The sequence below is a fragment of the Lactuca serriola genome, chromosome 6, assembly GCF_051521515.1.
Source record: "Lactuca serriola cultivar US96UC23 chromosome 6, Lser_US96UC23_V15, whole genome shotgun sequence".
Taxonomy (NCBI): Eukaryota; Viridiplantae; Streptophyta; class Magnoliopsida; order Asterales; family Asteraceae; genus Lactuca; species Lactuca serriola.
This window is the reverse complement of record NC_136413.1, coordinates 101,618,364-101,640,981: the sequence shown is the minus strand read 5'-3', so window position 1 is coordinate 101,640,981 and position 22,618 is coordinate 101,618,364. Positions and strand designations below refer to the sequence as shown.

The 22,618-nt window shown below is 38.2% G+C and overlaps 1 protein-coding gene across 1 annotated transcript; it reads right to left on the bottom strand.

The window, feature by feature from the left end:
- Nucleotides 1-4,298: 4,298 nt before the first annotated feature.
- On the bottom strand, nt 4,299-8,152 carry LOC145060040 (uncharacterized). The gene is made up of 8 exons (XM_079007778.1): nt 7,538-8,152; nt 6,533-7,423; nt 6,176-6,227; nt 5,900-6,114; nt 5,498-5,758; nt 4,993-5,389; nt 4,575-4,939; nt 4,299-4,484 (listed from the first exon to the last, which is right to left on the bottom strand). The coding sequence occupies exons 1-8, from the start codon at nt 8,150-8,152 to the stop codon at nt 4,299-4,301; spliced, it is 2,982 nt and encodes a 993-aa protein (XP_078863904.1).
- Between the last annotated feature and the right edge of the window lie 14,466 nt (nt 8,153-22,618).

Here is a 22,618-nt window from a genome sequence, read left to right as displayed (position 1 = left end):
CTCATTTTACTAGCTCTTAACACTGTTTGGGGTCTAATGGGGTGTTCTAAACCTAGTACAATTAAGGTGGGAACCTAGAAATGGGATGAAACAATGCATATCAAGCAAGATCGGGCCAAACACTCCAACACATGGAGTGTGCGGCCGCACACTAGAGTGTATGGTCACACACAGGTGTGTGTGGCCGCACACCCATCCCAACCACACACTTTCACCAATATATACCACACTTAGTCATTTTGAACACTTTTCCCACTCCTTCAAAGCTAGAACATGTTTTTCTCTCAAGTATCATCCAAATCTTCATCTTGTTCTTCATAAAAGTAAGTAATACTTCCTTTGATATGTTGATATTTGAACATATGTAGCCTTCTTCCCTACTTTAATCCATGAAAACACATTTTTGGTGTTTGATCTTCAAGAACACCAAGAACACACTAAGTTTTGGACCCTAAACACCCTTTTCAAGCCTCTATAACGTGTATATACTTGCTATATCTAGTTATATGTAAAGAACACTTGATGATATGCTTGAAAAACTCGAGTTTATCATCTTCATAAAGGGTGTGCGGCCTCACACCATCATGGTGGCCGCACACACCCTTTTTAGGTCCCATAATGGCAACAAAGTTCAGTTAAGGCTAAGGCATGAAGAATGAAACCTTCCTAGATGTCTCTTATAGCTTAAAATCACGTTTTGGCACATTCCATAAGGAGTGTGTGGCCGCACACACTTCCTGGCCGCACACCATGGCCGTACACACACAATTGTTGTGCATTTTGACCATACACTCCCTTGTATAGTCATATACCACTCATGTACAATCTTATATGGTTGTGACACTTCATAATAAGTGTTTACTAGTCCCTAAAGTGGTTCCAAATCAATAATTAGTTATTACATACACTAACTGTATATATATATGTTATTATATAGTTAATAGGTTTCGGTTGTGCTCAAGTCTTCAATTGACACTCAAAATCCTATATCGATCTTACATTCGACTTATTCACTACAGGTGAGTTTATACCCCCTTAATTAACATTTGAAATGTTATTAAATGTTTTAAATACTTTTATGTGGGAGGAATACAAGTTGAATCATGTTAGTTATTAGATCAATCACATGTGATTAATAACTAGTATACAAATGAATTTTCTATACTTTAAACTGTTTATCAAACTACTTTACATGTCAAATTCTTTATCAAATTCACTTTTGTATACTAAACCTTTCTTTTACAATTTTCCAACTTATATATTGTTAAAACCATGTCTACTACATATATAATTATATAAATAAGGTTTGAAGGACTTAGGAGAGATAACCCACTTTATTTCCTGTCCTTGTTTAGTTGTGGACATAAGGTACCTGGTTGTTTGTCCGAGTGTAGTTGAATCCTTACTTATATATTATGTATAGATATAAAGGATTTTATCTCAGTTCAGTACATTCAGTCATACAAACAAGTCTACTAATAAACTATAATAGGTATAGTTTAGGGTTATACAACTTACTACTGCTAGTTCAATGAAGCATACAAGAGTCAGTCCATTCATGAGTCATTACTTACTACTATGAGAACATATACAACTATACTATGAGAACATATACAGCTATACTATGACGAGAAATTATACATTCATTATATAAGTACATACATTACATATACAAGTATACTATAACATAAATGTGATCCACTGTATCGGAGCATGCCTTTATCTTCATGGCCCGAGTTGTGACCAGAATCTCTTAGAGGGAGAGCGTGAGTTTGCGTAAAGATCTATACTGGATTGACTATCCTACACCTTACTGCTAGCTACAGTGGGACCGGTAGGTCTTCGGGTGCCAAATGTCATACCTTTTGACGACATACATTTTCGTGTTTCATAGTCGATAGTATGGTACAATTAATCACATAATACCTTGTTATAAATCCGGTTAAGGTAGTTAGTACAACATTAGTTCCTATAATACAACACTACAGTACTACATTAATTTACCCTTTACATTTATTTGGTGATTACTTCACTTAAATATGAATGTATAAACTATATTTTGATAATGATAGTTACACTTGGGAAAATTACACACTTTTACAAGAAACAAACATACAACACAGTTGTGCCTTGGTAGAAGGCTACTTTTAGTAGAAAATATAGGATTTTCTAGGAGTTACAAACTTTTGCAAACACTTACAAACATTCACATACTTTTACTGCATACGTTTACAAATATGTACTTCAAACACTGTTTCAAACATTTTGATACAAACATAGACACTAAATACTTATGACCTCACCAGCTTTAATGCTGATAAACTCTTTCAAAATAACTTGTATCCTCAGGTCCTCAGTAGACAGGTGCCGATGCCAGCTTTTGAGAAGATGGAGCGCATACAAGACTCATCTTATATTTTGATTCATATTTTGGTGTTTTATATACTACAGAACACACTTGTATTAAAATTATATATTTAATGTAATGGATGATGTTGTTTACTTGTTTATTATTATACCGTGTTGTGATACTTTACATGACATCCTCCGCCCCAGAACGTTTCCGGCGTTCTCAGTTTTGGGGCATGACAGATTGGTATCAAAGCATTGTTTATAGTGAATTGAGTATATCAACCCATAAAAGATATACTAACTATAAACCCAATGGGATTAAAACACTCTGACCAAGAGTGTATACTTTTAAATAATAAAATATTCAACTAAGTATACAAGCCTGGATTCATACTAAAATCGGTGTCACAATGACAAATACAAAAGTATTACGATTGTTGAGTATCACAATTAAGCTTGGGGATGTATTGTCAGTTCTGGGAGTAGCATAGCCTGATTAACTATGCTGGTCCGAGAAGTGATTAGCATATGCCCAGGAATGGTTGTGATAGGACAACAAGTCTATAAAAAACACTTACCAACACTACTACAATGAAAACATTAGGATAGAACATAAACCTAAAATACTATAGGAGTATTTTGTATTACTATAATTACATGTATGAGAACTAAAAAGGTCTTTAATGATAGATCAATAGTTGTTGGGTGGATACGCAGAGCTTATGTGTATCTAGGATATCATAGACTCAAAATCTGTGGTCTTTGCTTTACTCCCTGTTCCTTGTTTGGTTGTGGGTTTAGAGTTAGGGTCACTTATTCGAAGGTCTATCCTGTTTTGAATACACATAACTAGTATGCACTATGCAATTATTGAAGTAACTAATAAAGATTATATTATAATTATCTTAAATAGTACGTCTATATGTGTAAGATTCTTATACCTCTTTTCTCGCGTAGATATCATGGCTGGATTCCATCATCCTGACGACCCGTACTTCCCGAATCAAGGCAATGCGGGATGGCTTGACCATGAGCTGGAAGATGACCATCCAATTCCCTTGGATGATCACCTCGCTAAAGGCTTTTCTGATGGTTCTGAATCCGAGCCAGAAGTCAAAAACCTACCTCATGTGGCCCGGTCCCAAATCCTAACCCCCATCAGGCATTTCAAGGCCTGACGCCCACTTGGGTTGAATGCATAGAAACATGGGCGAAGAGCAAAACCAGCCCATGCCATTCATTGGGGACCGAAGCTTTTATGACACTAGTGAAGGAGGATCAGCGGACAGAGTCTTGCCAATCCTGGTCCAAAGAGTTGCCCGCAGCGAGATCCAGGGCAGGACAGCTCTCCAGCGCATCTCGGAGGTTGATGCAAATGCAAGAATGCATTCGATTCGCACCAGCCGCCTAGAGCATGCTCGGGAGAGGTCTGCAACGGATCACGAGACCCTGTGGCAAGCCCTAGCTGAGACTCAAGCTGAAGTCATAGAACTCCGGGTTCGCCAGAGAGTCTACGAGCGACACCTTCTCGAAATGGAGCGTCAACTGGTAGACCTTAGGGTTCGCCCAAGGAATGCCCGCCACCGGTAGAAGATGTTTAGTGCATCTTTTCTTTTGACTCAAGGAATAGCGTTCCCTAACTATGCACTATGAAGCTTTTGTCTGTAAAATATCTCTACTCTTCAAGTACTCTAGCTAGGAATCCAAAAACTATCAACCTTTTCTTATGGTATGATGTAAGACCTATAGTTACGTCATTTTTTCCGAACTTGTTACATGAATGATACCAGTATTATTGACAATTATCTCATCTGTTGGAAAAAATTGTACGCTTGTGTCTCTCTACTCATCTACTGTATTTCTACTTCAAAATGTACACTCATTTAACTAACAGACTATGACAATTTAGCCCATGGATCACTCTCACTATTCTCATATGCCTCATTTCAGATCTCCTCAAGTTCTTGTATGTCAAGCTTCCTCTTCTTTCCCGATTCACTTAGATCCACATTGAACTGTTTGCCTGCCCAATATGCTCTATGTTCCAACTCAACGGGTAATCGACATGGCTTTCCGAAAATAATGCGATATGGAGACACCCCAATTGGAGTTTTGTATGCAGTGCGGTACGCCTACAAAGCATCATCAAGATGTGTACTCCAATATTTCCTTGTTGTATTCTCAGTTTTCTCCAAAATATCCTTGATTTGTCGATTGCTCACTTCAGCATGTCCATTGGTTTGTGGGTGGTATGTTGTGGAGACCTTATGAGTAACACCATACTTTTTCAACACACTTCCAAGAATACGATTGCAAAAATGTGTAGCAAGATCACTGATTAGGGCCTTTGGAACACCAAATCTGGAAAAGATGTTAGCCTTCAAAAAATTTATCACAACTTTTGAATCATTATTACGGGTAGCTTTTGCTTCCACCCACTTAGAAACATAATCCACAGCCAAAAGAATGTATGTAAAACATGAAAATGATGGAAAAGGTCCCATGAAATCAATGCCCCAAACATGGAAAATCTCACAAACTAAAATGGGATTGAGGGTATTTGATTCTTTGAGCTTAAAGATCCCATCTTTTGACATTTATCACAACTTGCACAAAAAACATAAGAATCATGGAAAATACTTGGCCAGTAAAATCCACTCTCTAATACTTTTCTTGCAGTTCTTTGAGGACCAAAATGCTCTCCACAAGCATAAGATTGACAAAATCTTAAGATAGAATGTACCTCATGTTGATCCATGCATCCTCTATTCATTTGGTCAACACAATATTTCCACAAATATGGCTCATCCCAAACGTACCTCTTGGTTTCTTTCTTGATCTTATCTTTTTGCCAGCGAGTCAAATCTGATGGAAATTGATTTGTGACAATGTAATTCACAATATCGGCATACCATGGGGCAATTTTTGCTGAAAATAGGTTCTCATCGGGAAATGCATCATGAATGGGAGTCGAGTCATTAGGAGAAACAATCCTGCTAAGATGATCAGCTACAAGGTTTGACTTTTCGCTCTTGTCCTTGATTTCAATATCAAATTATTGTAAGAGTACTACCCATTAAATGAGTCTAGGCTTCGAATCCTTCTTTGCAAGTAGATACCTAATAGTCGCATGATCAGAATAAACAAGGACTTTAGAACCTATCAAATATTGACGAAATTTATCTAAAGCAAAGACAATAGATAGTAATTCTTTTTCAGTTGTTGAGTAATTGGCTTGGTCACTATAAGGTGTTTTTGAGACATAGTAAATGACATTAGGAACTGGGTCTTTTCTTTGCCCCAACAGTACACCAACTGCATGATTACTAGCATCACACATGATTTCAAAAGGTAAACTCCAATCCGGCGATTGAAGTATTGGTGCTGAGATCAACAACTCCTTCAACTGATCAAAAACTTGCTTGCACTCTTTGGAAAATTAGAATTCTACATCTTTTTGTAGAAGCTCACACATGGGACGAGATATCTTGGAAAAATCTTTAATGAACCATCTATAAAAACCTGCATGACCAAGAAACGAGCGTACCTGATGAACACAAGTGGGATAAGGTAAAGACTTGATGACATCAATTTTTGGTTTTTCTACCTCTAACCCCTTAGAAGACACAACATGACCAAGTATGAGACCTTTATCAAGCATAAAATGACACTTTTCATAATTTAAAACAAGGTTGGTCTCAATACATCTTTGCAAAATCTTTTTCAAATTGCTCAAATACTCATGAAAAGAATTACCATAAACTGTGAAATCGTCCATAAAAACATCAATGGTCTCCTCAATATACTCCAAAAAAATACTTACCATGTACCTTTGAAAAGTGGCGGGAGCATTGCAAAGTCCAAAAGGCATCCGCCTATATGCAAATGTTTCGAAGGGACATGTGAAAGTAGTTTTTTCCTGATCCTCGGGTGCAACGGGTATTTGATGAAAACCGGATTACTCATCTAAACAACAATAGTGAGTTTTTCCCACTAAACTTTCCAACATTTGGTCAATGAAGGGAAGTGGGAAATGGTCTTTCCGGGTTGAGGAATTGAGTCTTCTATAATCAATGCAAACTATCCACCTGTTTTGCACACGGGTGGGGTCTAATTCACCTTGGTCATTCTTTGTAATAGTAATGCATGTCTTCTTGGGTACAACTTGGACTGGACTTACCCACATGCTATTCGATATGGGATAGATCATCCCCACATTCAACAACTTCAAAATCACTTTTTTCACGACCTCCACCAATGGAGGGTTCAAACATCTTTGAGCTTCTCTGGAAGGCTTGTAATCTTCTTCCATAAGGATCTTGTGCATGCAAAGCGAAGGACTTAGCCCTTTGATATCGGCTATAGTCCACCCAATAGCTTCCTTATACTCCTTCAAGGTGGTGACAAGCTCTTCTTCTACTTTGGTTGATAACTTTGTGGAGATGATCACTGATAAAGTCTCTTTCTCTCTAAGATACGCATATTTGAGATGCTCGGGTAAAGTCTTGAGTTCCAATTCAGGTGCCTGCACAATAGATGGAACAAGTTTCTCATTAGGCATTGGTAATTTCAGCTTTGGAACATTAAACCTCATTTTCTTCTTTTGGTCCATGCAAGATACAACTTCCAAAATCTCTTCATCAATTTTGAATTGGTTGGAAAGTTTTTCCACTTCGTCCTTTTGAAGATTCCTATCTAAAATAAGAGCTAACACATCGAGATTAGACAAATCAAAACAGTCTTCAGTTAATGGTTCAATAACATCCACAAAATTCAAGGATGAAATATCACTTGGATATCTCATAGCATCATAGATGTTAAAATTTATCACTCCCCCATCAAATTCCAGGGACAATGTGCCATGATAAACATCAATTTTTGTCCTGGCTGTTTTCAAAAAGGGTCTTCCTAGAAGAATTGAACTCAAATTCGGTGAGTCATCATCATCCATATCAAGGACATAAAAATATGCTGGAAACACTAACTCATTCAGTTGGACTAACACATCTTCTATCACACCTTTTGGGTGTACTAAAGATCTACCAGCCAATTGAATTATTACCCCGGTCTTCTTTAATGTGCCAATATTTAAGGTATTAAAAATAGAATATGGCAAAACATTGATAGAAGCTCCAAGGTCTAGCATAGCTCATGGAACATGAAGATTACCTAACTTGCAAGGAACCATGAAAACACCTGGATCCTTATATTTTTGAGGTAATCTTTTTTGTAACACTGCAGACACATTTTCACCTACTTTGACAGTTTCATTCACTTTCAATATTTTCTTGGATGTGCATAATTCCTTAAGGAATTTAGCATACCTAGGGACTTGTTTGATGGCATCAATAAGAGGAATATTTACCTCAACCTTTCTGAACATCTCCATGATTTTATTGTCTTCCCTTTCACGCTTTGACTTGCTTAACCTTGTGGAAAATGGAGGAGGAGTGACTTTTACTTCAATGGGAACTTGCTTTGAAGGTGCTTTTGACTTCTCTTCTTCTTTTTCTAACTCCATCTCTTCTTCTTCTTCAATCATCTTTGGACCTTCATATTCTTTGCCATTTCTCAAAGTGATGGCACATGCACTATGCTTTGGATTCTTTTCGGTTTGTACCGGTAGTTTACCTTGTGGCTCCAATTTACTCACAGAAGCGGCGAGTTGAGTCATTTGTTGCTCCAAAGTATTTATACTCGCCTTGGTCTCATTTTGAAATGTTTGAGTACATGTAGCTAAACTCTTTACAATGTCTTCCAAATACATTCCCGATCCGCTTGAACTACTTCCTTGATCCATGGTTTGAGGTTGGAATTGAGATTGATGAGGAGGTTGATTTGGCTGGAAATGTGGTTGATAATTTTGTTAATGATGCATTTGATTTTGAAACGGATGTCTTGCTTGAAAAGATGGTGACCTTGGCTAAAAATTGGTGTTGAAACATAAATGTGACCCTCTTGAACTCAGCTACCGCAACAATCTCCCTACCGCAACGATTTAGCACCCGCAGCAAATTTAGCACCCGGAGTCAGTTCTTCATCAGCAACCGCAATCAGACTTTTTTCCACTACAGTCTACTTATCTAGATTATTTTACTTATCTTTATGTATTACACTCTATTATCCAGTATGCCTTTCACGACTGCTTATAGAGTTGTAGTTTAGTTCAGAGACTCTATAAATAGAGACTCATTCTGCTGTATTACACACAACTTCTTACTCTTGAATTTCTTCTTAAACCACAACTCTTATTACTCGATCACTGATGACTTGTGAATTATTCTGAATATATTTCTCCAAGTTATCTTCTTCATTTCTCTATCTTTCTACTCTTCTTACTATAAATTGTTACTAAAACATATCATACTATAACCTCTCTCCGGAGCAAGTCTTCAAGACTTAATCACTAAGCTTGATCTTCCTTATTAACTCGGAGTGAATGCATTCCTTGTTACGAATCAGCTTAAGTATATTCTTGATATAACAATTGTTGTCATTTATATTTCTTTACTTTCTGCAACTATCTATCTAACTATCTAACTATATTATTGTTGAGCTTTTAGATCCTTTGAGATTAACTATTCCGTAATATACTTGTTCTAACGTTTGTTCAAGTGTGTCTCCAAGTTTTTCTCTCAACAATTGGTATCAGAGCCAAAGTGGTTGCTTCTTGAATATCGGAACTCTGATTTTTCATTAGGCCTTCTATACCACTAAAGCTCATTTTTTTTAAAAAAAATTAAAAAAAAATCTCAAATGGCACAACTGTTATCTCTGAATGTCTCCAACAGTGTTGGTGGTTCTAACCGAGCTCCAATACTGGTAGCAAATGAATATCATCACTGGTCATAAAGATGGAAAGGTACTTAAGAAGACCGGGAATAGATGTATGGCGATCCGTGGAAGAAGGACCACACGTTCCAGTTCTTACACCAGTCCAAACTGACGGCGCTGCAACCACGCTAGGAGGAGGTCAACCAGCCATGAGCCGTCCCACCAAGGATGATCTCGATAAAATGGAAAATGATGTTGTTGCTTTCTATGAAATTTCCTGTGGCGTTGCTCCTGACAACTTTGATATTATCATAAACTGCAAGTCAGCAAAAGAGATCTGGGATGTACTCAAGAATCTGTACGAAGGCTCGGAACAAGCATACGACAAGAAGCTCACTACATCACTCAATAACTTCAACAACTTTAAAGCTCATACTGGTGAAAGTTTGGAAGACTCCTTCAAGAGGTTCAACCTAATAGTCACTATGTTATCCAATGCGGGTACCATCCGCAGTAACCATGAAACCAATCTCCAGTTTCTTAATGGGTTAGGAAGACATTGGACTATGGCCAAGATGATAGTTCAAGGCGACAGGAAGATTCACTCTTTGTCACTCTACAAGCTCTATGGAGAGCTTCAAGCACAAGAATCCACTGTACTCAAAGACTGTGCTGACTTCAGAGGGCCGCTTGCTCTCATAGCACAAGCCCCACTACAGTCACCCTACTCTTTATCATATGACACTCCACCGCAGTCATACGAAGCGGATTCTGAGTATGATGATGAAGAAGAATTTCAGAAGGCTATTGCTCTGATTAGTCAACAGTTCAACCGTATACCACCTCCTTCCTTCGGCAAGAATCAACAGTTCAACAAATCTCCATTCAACTGTAACTTCGGTTCTTAGAACAACCATTCTCGATATCCCAAAGGCTCTCAGAACGATCAACCAAAGGAGGTACCGCAGTCTCCTCAGAACACTGACTCCGGTACTCAATCAGAAGACAAGATTGATGTAGTGATTTTTCACAAATGCAATAAAGAAAATCACTTTGCAAAAGATTATAAGGCCAATGTAGTCAAAGACAAAGCATTCTACCTTAGAATGGCTCAAGAGCTGGAAGAAAAGGAAAATGCAAGGGCATATGTGGCCCATATCAAAAGAGACCATCATGTTTGGTCTTCCGGAGACGAAGAAGAGACCATCAACAATGTTAAAGGAAAAGGGAAAATCTGCATGCTGGCCACTGCGGATGATGATGGGTCAACAATGTTGAACAAAAACTATTGTTGTATGGCAAAGGATGGGACTCTAAGCATCGTCGAACAGGTAAAACTCATGATCCAAACTTTAAATTATAATATGCATGACTGTCAACCATACATAGATGATCTTAATGACACTTGTGCTACCGTCCTTACAGACTATAACAAAGCCTTAAATGAGAAGAACATTGCGTACCAAGAGATGCTCCATGTGAGAGGACGACTGGATAATACGAGACTTAAGATGGCTATGTTAGAGAAGGATCTAGAGTTAGAGAAAGATGCTAGAATGTTAAGTGAAACCCAATTAGAGATAGCTTTGAACCAAATAGATTTAGCTCAGAGAGAAATCGTACGCTTAAATCTCTTAATTGAAAATTTGTTTAATGAAAGTGAGGCTATTGAAAATTTGGTAAACAATGGAACTGTGGACAATACATATAATTGGGGTTGGTCTAATGGATATCCAACCGCAATGGATTCCTCACCCTGGTTCAACAAAGACAGGTTGTATGTCCCTCCTGATAGAGAATTTCATTTCCCTTTCCCGAAGATATCAAAACTCACTTTGGTAGACTACACAATTTAAGCAATAATTGTGTCGTTGAGGAAATTGTGCCTGAGGCTTCTGGTCACACATGTGATCAAATTCCAATCAGTGGCACCATCCATTTAATTTCGCAAACTTCATCCTTAATTGATGAAGAGATTGTTGTTGAAGGCCCCAAAGTCTCAAAGGACTTTCCATCTTTGTCCTTAGACCACAGTGTCTCACATTGTAGTCAAATGTCCCAGAAGTGTCCCACCGCAGTTCCATCTAAAACCTACTCTGCGGTAGTTAAATCATCTATACCAAAGTCATCAGTTCAAGGAACCACAACCCTTCAGCCAATATTTCATGAGTTACCAATAGAAAATTTTGAATTAGGTCAATGCTCTCAAATTCCAGAATCCTCAAGCTCTGATGATTCAAGCCCACGTTTTCAAAATCATTCGAAAAATTCCAGGAAACCACAGTTGAATAACAATGACTAAAGTTCACCAAAATTTTTGGCAAAAAGGCTTTCAAAGAAGAAATTAGATCTCGAGGCACAAACAGACAAAGTCTTTCAAAAAAATAAAAAAACATATGAGAATTCCAAAATCTAAGAGTCCAGAAAAATTTGTTTTCACGAACTACATTTCAAAAAACTCTTCTTTCGTGGAAACAAGCAAAAAGGAAAGTCCAGTTTCAAAAGTTATTCCTGCTACTTCTGACACAACCCAAAAAGGTGTCAAACTTGTAAGAAATTACGTTTTTCAGGTCTATTCCTCAAATGACCCTAATTGGAAAGGAATTTTACCCACTCCAACTGTCACACCCCAAAACCGACAACGGCGGAATACGTTTTGGGGTGGAGGACGTCATGTACAGTATCATCACAATTGCATAATAGTAAAAAAAAGAAACATACAACCATTTTGTTACATAGTGAGTTTAATTACAAGTGTGTTCTGTAGAGTTTCAATAGACACCAAAAGTAATACAAAAATAAGAGATGGATCTTGTATGCTCCATCTTCCCCAAAATGCTGCACCTGTACCTGTCTATCTTTGACCTGAGGATACAAGTTATTTTGAAAACGAGTATCAGCATAAAGCTGGTGAGTTCATAAGTATTTAGTGTGAATTTTGTATAAAATGTATTAGAACATATAGTGTGAAAAACTGCAATTTACATTTATAAGTAGTAGAAAACTCTAGAAAATCCTATATTTTCCAGAAAATACATCGTAAGTGAAAAGCTCTAAGTTGCATGTATGTTTTATCATTAAAAACTGTTTGTTGTAAAAGTGTGGTACTAAATCTCCACTATGTAGTGTAGGTAAAAGAAAAGTTATGCCTATCGACAGTGATAGTGGTGCGAACTTCCGTTAGTAATAGATACTTATTTTACTTCGGGATATTAACTGAGACATTAGTCTTAGTATTTTAGTGTGGATTTAGTGTATTCCTTTTATGTGACCAATAGTGTGAGTAATAGAGGATCCTATGACCTTCCCGGTCATGCACAGTGTAGTGAAGTAGTACCATCCATGGGCATGTTCGGCTCGGACTGAAGTTAACAGTCGGGATCTAATAGTGTCTGCCCCGTATAGATCTATACATGTAGCGTCGCCTTCCTTCTGGAAAGCTCTGGTCACAGTATGTAGCACGTAGAGTATCTTGTAGAGAATTAGTGTGTTATCTTCCGGATTAGTGCTTTCTCTTGTAATATAGTGTAGTAGAATGTTATGTAGTTCATATTGTGTTCTCTTATTCAGGTATCGTTTTGTAATAGTATGAAATATAGTATGTATAGTAGTAGCGGTAACAATTAGTAGTGACCTTAACTATACCCATTATAGTTAACTTAGTATGTAATGTTCTTGGCAACTAAGTAATATAGGCATCGAATGAGATGAAAATGCTCGTATCTAACACCAATATACATGATATATAACTAATAAATCAACGACAGTCGGACGGATAACAAATACCCTAAGCCCACATCAAACAAAAACAGGAAATAAGGCGAGCTATCGGTCCTAAGTCCTTCAAGTCTTACTTATATAAATATATTCGTGTAGATACATTTTATAAGAAAAGTAATTTAATAAAAATCTTGACTAAAGAAAGCATTTAGAAAATAGTTTATTTTTCCATAGTAGTTTTAAATGCGTAAAGTTCTTTTATAAAGCATAGTGATAAATCACATGTGATTTGAACTACGGATAGTAAACCACATGTGATTGATTTCCATGAAAATGTATATTTGACTTGTACCCCCCCCCCCCCCTAAAACATATGAAAACATTAGAAAGGATCATTAAGGGGTATGAACTCACTTGAAATTGAGTAAATCGGGTAAATCGGGTGAAAGTGTCGGTTGAGCGTTTGGTGTCAATTAAGGACTTGTACACCTTTTAAGACCCTATTAACATATGAGATATATGTTTTACAAGAAATTAGTCACTTATACTTTTTATTAAAACATTTACATATCCTAAAATCGATTCGAGGTCTTATGGGTTAGAAGTGGTTCTCGGGGATCGTACAAGACCAAAAGGGGTACTAAGGGGGGTTCAAGAGCTTACTCCCTTGGATTTTATGGCCCAAAGGCCACTCCTTGGGAGTTTATGGCCGTAAGCTTCATGGCTTGGCCGTGAACTCTTGTTCACTCCCCAAATTTGATGTTAAAGTCCTTAAATCAATCCCATAAATTTTCTAGTGAAGGTCTAGGGCTAATTAGGGGTTTAAACCCTCATTTGGTGAGGTTTGGGGGAGTTTAAGGTCCTAGCTTATGCTTGGGCCGTAAACTCTAAATTACCCCTCGAAATGTGATGTTTAATGGTCCCAAACTCGAAATGGAGTTTCCCTAAATCCTATCTCAAGTCTAAACATGTTTTGGAAGGGTTTTTGGGGCATTTTTGCATGGATAAGGGGTGTTTATGGCCTAAGCATGTGCTTGGGCCGTAAACCCTCTTTTAAGCCCTAAAACCTTGTGTTTTGATGATTAAACATCCCTAGGTAAATCCCTTAATTAGTATCTAAGTTTAATAGAAGGAAAATCGGGACTTTTGGCAACTTTTTGGGTGTTTACGGCCTAAGGAGCTTCTTAGGCCGTAAACTCCTTGTTCATGTCCCATTCACACAATTTTTGAGCTATAACCACTATGATGCATGTTTAGAACAAGTTAGGGAGGAAGATCTTACGTTTGGAAGTCGGAATTTGCGGTTTTGGAGTCGAAAACGAGTCTAGAGAGAGAAAGTAGTGTGAGAGAGAGTGTTTGAGTGGTACAAAGCTTCCAAGTGGTGTTACATTTCCTTTATATAGGTCTCGGGTGTTGCACCCGGTATACGACTACCCGATGCTAAAGCTTAACGGGGTTAAACTTTTTACCCGGGTTAAGTGGTTGAATAATATAACTTTATTCCATTAAATGTAAATAACATTAACGGGTTATATTTAATTTACTATGATAATGATCACATGAAATATAAATAAATAAATATTTATTTATTTATTTGACAACTCCAAATTACGGAACTTTTTATAAAATGACGCATTCTGTTAGTGGAAACGGAATTATATAAGGGATTAAACGTTGGGTTGTCACACCAACACTTTTAAAATCACATCAAACTTTCGACAAACGGAAGGGTATCTTACCAAATCCACCTAAAGGGACTCAAAGAATTACACACGCTAAACCTCGTTCAAAATAAACTTTTCAGAAACCAAGCAACATGTATGTCAGAAGTTTCCCACCTCGGACCAATACCAAGTCCAATTCTCTCTATAGACCGCTGACCAAACAAAATTTCAGATTCAATGACAAACTCTCTCTTTGTAAATGTCAGTGTAGTTGTCAAAAGGTTTTATCTCATGTCAAATCAAATCAAAGTCAGAAACCTCATATTTTTTCAAAAGCTCACAACAATCCAAATCTGAACAAACACTCAGGACTAGGTCTAAAAGTTGACATGAGACCTGTCCATGCAACCTCGGACTATGCATCATTCAGAAATACATCAATTGTCCCTAGCTCCAAACTTGTTTGGATGCCTAAACTAATCGTGTAATTCTCAGGCTTTGTGCAAGGAGGAACAAGAAGAAGAATGGTTAATTGACAGTGTCTGCTCCTTGCACATGACCGGAAGGTTAGAGTACCTTTGGGATTTCAAGCCTATATGCAATGGTGGAAATGTCACATTTGGCAACAGTGCAAACGGTGTCATCCGTGGTTACAGTGTTCTCACTACGGGAAATTTTTCCATTCAGAAGGTTGCTTATGTAGACAGCCTTAAACACAATCTCATCAGTGTTGGCCAACTATGTAAAGCAGGACATCGTGTTCAATTTGATGATCAATTCTGTTACATAATGACGGGTGACCGAATCACTTGCTTAATCAAATCTCGCTCCGAAGGCACAATGTATCCTCTGGATGTTTCTCTCATCATTGGTAAACCGCAGCTGTGCTTCCTGTCCAAAGCTATATCCGAAGTCAGCCGGCTATGGCACCGCAAGCTAGCTCATCTCAACTTCCGGTACACCAACAACCTGGTCACTGGAGAACTAGTCCGTGGTCTCCCTATTCTCAAATTCAGCAACGACACTCTCTGTCCAACATGTGAATGCGGCAAACAATCAAAATCAAGTCACCTTCTGATAATGGACTCTTCTATTTCTAAACCATTGGAACTATTACACATTGATCTCTACGGTCCCTCAACTGTAGCCAGTCTCTACCACAAAAAGTATATACTAGTTATTGTTGATGACTATACATGTTTCACATGGGTCTTCTTTCTTAGACTCAAATCAGAGACACCTCAGATCTTCATCAACTTCTTGAAAGAAATTGAAGTTCAGATCAAGCTTCCAGTTAGACGCATCCGCAGTGATAATGGAACTGAGTTCACTAATCATCTTCTCAACAATTTCCTAGTTTCCAAAGGCATCTCTCACAACTTCTCAGCACCCTATACACCGCAACAAAATGGTGTAGTAGAAAGAAGGAACCGCACATGTGACAACCCAAAGTTTATACCGTTACATTACCCCGTTACCGTTAACGGAAAATTCCATTTAAAAGTTCCGTTAATTAGAGGTTGCCAAATAAATAAATGTTTTATTTATTTATATTTTTATGTCGTTATAGTCATATTAAAGTAAATAAAAACACTTAAATTACATTTCTATAGTAATTTGGAAAAAGTTAGTTTTTATTATTACGACCACTAAATCGGGTGCGACCAAAAGCCCCGTATAACGGTAGTATCGGGTAGAATCCCGTTGAGCTCCAACTCCAACCCTTATATAAGGGGGAATGGATTTCATTCCACCCCTTTTCACTCTCTCTCTATACTCTCTCTCATAAAGCCTGTTTTCGACTCAAAACCGCGAATTTCCACCTCCAAAACGTGAGTCTCCTTACCCTAACTTATTCTAAACATCTTGGCTTGTGATTATACCCCAAAATCGACCTTAGAAGCTGTTAGAATGGAGTTTACAGCCTAAGAGCCTCCTTAGGCCGTAAACCCCTTAAATGAGGCCAAAATGACCCAAATTTGTCCCTTTGTGCCTAGGAACCAATTAAGGATTTAGCCTAGGAGTGTTTGAAGCATAAAACAATCAGTTTTAGGTCATAAAAGAGAGTTTACAGCCCAAGCATATGCTTAGGCCGTAAACACCTCTAATCCTTGCAAAAATGCCCCAAAAACACTCCCAACCACCCTTAGGCTTAAGACATAAATTAGGGACATGCTATTTCGGGTTTAGAACAATTAAACACATAGATTTGAGGGGTAAAAAGGAGTTTACGGCCCAAGCACATGCCTAAGCCGTAAACACCTCCAAACCATGTCAAATTATGGTTTTAATCCCCTCAAATGGCCTCATACTTCATTATAAATCACTAGAATTGAACCAAGGGCCTTAAACTTCAATAAAACCAAAGGGATAGGAGTTCACGGCCGTGAACTCCCATAGAGGTGGTTCATGGGCCGTAAACTCCCATTTAATACCCAAAAGGTGCCCAAACTCCTTCATTCGACTTGGAAAAATACCTAGGATTTATCCTCTACCATTTAAGACTTCAAAACACCAAAAGAATGAGTGTATAGGAGCTTACGACCGTAAGCTCCCTTGCTTAGGGCCATAACCTCCTCAAAGGATCCATATGATGCCTTAAATCCATTCACACATTTTATATTTGAGCCTAGCAAAAATTCCACAATTGAAATGAGACCTTTAAACATCCTAGAACCCCTCACCATGAGTTTATGGCCGTAAACTCATGGGGAGTTGTCCCAGGGCCGTAAACACCATATGGAGAGTTTACTCTTGGAGAGTAAACTCCATTCCTAAGCCATTCAAGCCCTTAGATATTACCCGGGACACCTCAAACACTTAACCAATGTGTTTTCCGCTCCTCAGAGCATGTATACTTGTTTAATTAGTATTAAATGTACTAATTGTATGTGAACATATGTTATCATATGTTAAATAGGTCACTAAGTGTGTCCAAGTCTTTACTTGACACCGAGCACCCAACCGGCACCTTCGTCGGATCCACTTACACCAGGTGAGTTCATACCCCTGAATGAACCTTTTAAATGTTTTTACATGTTTTATAGGGGGGAATACAAGTTAAACATGCCAGTTATCATATCAATCACATGTGATTGATAACCCGCATGCACAAGGATTTACCACACCATAAACTGTGTTACCAAGTAGGATACTATAAATGGTTTTCTAAAATGTTTTCACTTGTTCAAAACTCTTACTTATACTGTTTTATCAAAGTTCATTTTAAACTGATTTATGAAAGGTTTCCAAAGAATTTCTAAAGGTTTTCAAACTTATTTTACCAAAGAATACCAAGTTGTGATTGTCTTAAGTATAAAAGTTTTTCCAAGGTTTTCATCAAAGTTCTCTTTCATGCTGTATACTCTTACTTGTTAGATACCGCTGCTTCGCTTTTACTTAGTTTAAACTCCTACTTGATAACGTTTCCACTTCGTGATACACTTATATTTGGTAACGCTTATACTTTACGATTCGGTTATTCACACTGTTCGTTTACACATCACGATTCGGTTATTCCACACTGTACGCTTATACATCAACATTCGGTTATTCCACACTGTACGCTTATACTTCACGATTCGGTTATACTTCACAATATGATTCCACTTGTTACACACTCAAATGTAGTTAGATGTATGTCTGTGCTTGTATAGATGCATATAAATAATGATTGAAGGACTTAGGAAGGCTTGTCCGCCCTATTTCCTTTTCTTCGTTGAGATGTGGTCTGGTGGGATCGGATGTCCATCCGAAGGTCTTTTGATTCATTAGTTATATATTATGTACACAAGCATAGACATATAGGTTTACTCTAGTCAGTTCAGTTATGAGTCTTTACCTCTAGTTCAACACTTATATTGGAAACACACTACCCACTATTTGGGATGCATCTTCGGGACACGGCCTTCTCCGTCGTCTAGTTGGTAACCAGAGTCTCCTGTAGGGAGAGCGAACATTGTGTGTATAGATCTATACGGGATTAACACCCCCGCACCCTGACTGCTAGCTACAGTCCACGGCCTACCAAGCCAAGGGGTGACAAATGTCACAATTTATAGACGCTTGTAGGGCGTCAGGTACTCTAGTGTCGGTTAGTATGGTTACGAGTATCCCAGGTTACCTTATAATTCATGGCCTTAAGGTAACGGTTTTTCACCAGCAATTTACACTGTATACTGGAACCCACTCTCAGAGTCACATTGTCTTTAGACCTTGCTAGCTGTATCTTTCATTTGATACTGTCTGGGGTCTGTATTCACTGTTTTTAGACTTTGCTAGTTGTATCTTTCATTTGATACTGTCTAGGGTCTGTATCCTTTGTTTTAGACCTTACTAGCTATACCCTTCATTTGGTACCGTCTGGGGTCTGTGTCTCTCTTTGTTATACTGAGCCAGGCGTGTCGCTTGTTCGATACTCTCCTAGAGTCTATGATTCCTTTTGCCTTAGTCAGCAGTCCTCACTGCTGAGGCATATGTTATTTCCCTGATTTCTCCTACTTTCTTAATAATCAAATTCTATATTTTGATAATGATAGCGATTAAGGGAAAACTAATTTTTACCACATAACTCTGTCCCGTCTTGGTAGAAGACTGCTTTTATAAAAGAAAATATAGGATTTTCTGGAAAAGACACTAATTTAATGGATACTCTAAAATTACCACTTTTATTAAAGTTATTTGAATAAAATGACACTAAATACTTATGAACTCACCAGCATTTGTAAAAATGCTGATACTCGCTTTTCAAATAACTTGTATTCTCAGGACATCATTAGACAGGTACATTCCCGGAGCTGTTGATGAAGATAGCTTAGTACAAAGCTGCACTTATATTATTACTTGTATTACTTTGATGTATTGTAATGTAAACCATGTAAAACTATTACTATTAATGCAATGGTTGTTGTACTTTGATTACTATAATGCATGTGTTGTGATACTTGACATGACGTCATCCACCCCAGAACGTTTCCGCCGTTCCGGTTTTGGGGTGTGACAACACACTAGTAGAAGCAGCCAGATCCATGCTTAACTTCACCCAACTTCCACTCTACTTCTGGGCTGAAGCAGTAGCAACCGCATGCTTTGTTCAAAACCGAAGTATCGTGTGCAAAATGCCTCAATAAAACACCATATGAGGGTCTCAACAACCGCAAACCAAATGTTCGCTTCTTTCATATTTTTGGATGTAGATGCTTCTTGATCAACAACAGAGACCAACTCAACAAGTTTGCACCAAAGTCTGACGAAGGTATCTTCCTTGGTTATTCCACTAACAAGGTTGTGTATCGTGTGCTCATCAGACATACAAGGCTGATCATTGAAAGCTTTGATGTGAAATTTGATGATTCTCACACCCGCAATGCCCCTCCATCCACCGAAACCACCACAATCATGGAATGTGACATTCCTGCCTCTTCAGGACCTCTAAATCTAGTTGAAGACAATTATGACAATCTTTTTGATCCGATTGAAACGGCGAAACTATCTGAAGTTCTGGTGTCACCCGCAGCTCAACAACAACATGCTGAAGTATCTGGACCATCTCTATCTGAAGGATTATCTCTCAATACTTCCACCTCTCCGGTTGAAGGGGAAAGTGATGGGTTTTGGTCATAAGAACATCCTATGTGCTCATACTGCGACAATAGTCAAATTCGGGTCAAGTCTAAGCCGGACAAGGTCAACGAGTCAAACCGGTCAACTCAATTAAAACCTTGTATAATAGGGTTTGTATTATGTAATTTCTGTATAACTCACTATCTTAATGAGAAAACATCACTTGGAAAGTTCGTGTGTTTAAATTTCTTTAACTTTAGTGCTAAACAATAAACAAGAACAATAAAACAATGTTGCATACTCATAGGGAGTGTGTAAGATCCTAAAACATGGCATAACGGGGTTTACGGACCTTGCATTTCGAAGCCGGACACTCACATTCGTCGCACACGAAACCACTCTCAATCGTTTTCACTCTATCTCTTCTTATCGAGAATCTCTCCCAAATCTCTCTAAGAAAGTGAAATCTCTCCCAAATATCTCTCTGTATGTGAAATCTCTCCAAGAATGTCAAATCTCTCCCAAATCTCTCTAAGTATGTGAAATCTCTCCCAAATATCTCTCTGTATGTGAAATCTCTCCAAGTATGTCAAATCTCTCCCAAATCTCTCTAAGTAAGTGAAATCTCTCCCAAATATCTCTTTGTATGTGAAATCTCTCAAAGAATGTCAAATCTCTCCCAAATCTCTCTAAGTATGTGAAATCTCTCCTAAATATCTCTCTGTATGTGAAATCTCTCCAAGAATGTCAAATATCTCCCAAATCTCTCTAAGTATGTGAAATCTCTCCCAAATATCTCTCTGTATGTGAAATCTCTCCAAGTATGTCAAATCTCTCCCAAATCTCTCTAAGTATGTGAAATCTCTCCCAAATATCTCTTTGTATGTGAAATCTCTCCAAGAATGTCAAATCTCTCCCAAATCTCTCTGAGTATGTGGAATCTCTCTCAAATCTCTCTCGAAATCTCTCCCAACTTTCTATAATCACTCGGGGCATCCCGACCCTCGAATTTGGCGAAAACAGCCCAAAAACGGAAGTCTACGCGAAAAATGGACCTAAGGAACCGAAACCCCTCTTAGGAACCGAAACCCCTCTTAGGAATCGAAACCGAACCCCTCTTAGGAACCGAAACCCCTCTTAGGAACCGAACCCTTCTGAGCCGAAGGCTGCTCAACCGAACCCGAACGTTCGGCACCTTTCGGTTTTGACCTCTTCTCTTCTAATGGCTACCGAACCTTCTCTTCTGAGGACCGAGGACCGAACCTTCCCTTCTGACCTTCGCTTCTGACCCTCGCTTCTGACCTTCGGACCGAGCCCATCGCCCTCGTTCCTTCTTCTGGCTCAGCCTCTCGCTTCCGAATCAGCACCATCCTGACCGAACCTCAGCCTAGGGACCGAACCTCGGCCTAGGACCGAGAGGCCTCGCTGGGAAGCCTTTTTCTCCCGGTTTTCGATTAAATTCGCGTTTTAAGCCCGTTTTTAATTCTTTTAACACAGGATTTTCACCCAAAACTTTATTTTAACATATAAGACCCCTAAATTAATGATTTAATCACATTTTAAGGATAAAACCTTATCCAAAAGAGAGTAGGTAAAGTACAAAGGTAGAGTGTTGACTTTACCTTATTTTATGACACAAGCAACCCCATACCCACTCCATGATTAACCCACACTCCTCCCCACCATACCTTGTCACTTCCTTGTACTTTTTACCCCTCTCACAAGCCATCCCCACGTTTTTAGGGCTGGTCACTCAACCTCTCTCCTCATTTTCTTTCAATCACTCTCATTCCACCAAAGATGCAACTCCAACTTTTCTCTCCAACTTTTCTCTCTAATTCAAGATCCCAAGGCTGATCATCAAGTGTTCTTCCACTCTTGGTAAGTGTAATTCATCCTCCTTGTGATTTTTACACTTCATTCTACTCAAATCATTGATAGCTTATACAAACTCCATAACTATGATGCTAGATTTTCAAAAATCTTCAAGGCATCTCCAAGTGTTCTTGAGTTAAATACCTCCATTCTTCAACAATCATCTACTGAAAACACTTAAGGTGAGTTCATACCCCTACATTTTTATGTTTTCTCAAGTTTTTAGGGGGGGAATACAAGTAAAACAACAAAAACAAAACTAAACTTTTCTAACAGCCTACATCAGAAAAGTTGGACCCCATTCACGGACTGTTTTGGACAACTTAAACATTTTAATTTTCAAAACTGTTTTAGGTGCAAGTAGTTCCACTTCTTAGCTTTAAAATGACTACTTTTACATCTCCATACGATTTTTCTACAATTTATGGTGATTTTTACAAAACTGCCTATCATCTCAAACACCAATCCGGACCAGTCTGTGATTATGGACTTGGTTACACAAGTTAGAGGTCCCTAAAAATTATGGGAAAATTTATGAACCAACTAGGCTCATTTTCCAAACTCCCAGAAGTTACAGAACTTGATTTGGACATTTTATGAGTTTTCTACAAATTTTCTAATAACAGTTACAGAAAATGTTATAATCAGAAAAGCACTAGCAATTTCATTTC

What these genes read in the sequence shown, in the direction of transcription:
- LOC145060040 (XM_079007778.1), bottom strand. Translation starts at nt 8,152, where the DNA reads ATGGATCAAGGAAGTAGTTCAAGCGGATCGGGAATGTATTTGGAAGAC. An exon ending in TGATAGGTTCTAAAGTCCTT is followed by an intron (nt 5,390 to 5,497) that starts GTTTATTCTGAT and finishes ATTGAAATCAAG; the next exon opens with GACAAGAGCGAAAAGTCAAA. An exon ending in GAGTGGATTTTACTGGCCAA is followed by an intron (nt 4,940 to 4,992) that starts GTATTTTCCATG and finishes AAATGTCAAAAG; the next exon opens with ATGGGATCTTTAAGCTCAAA.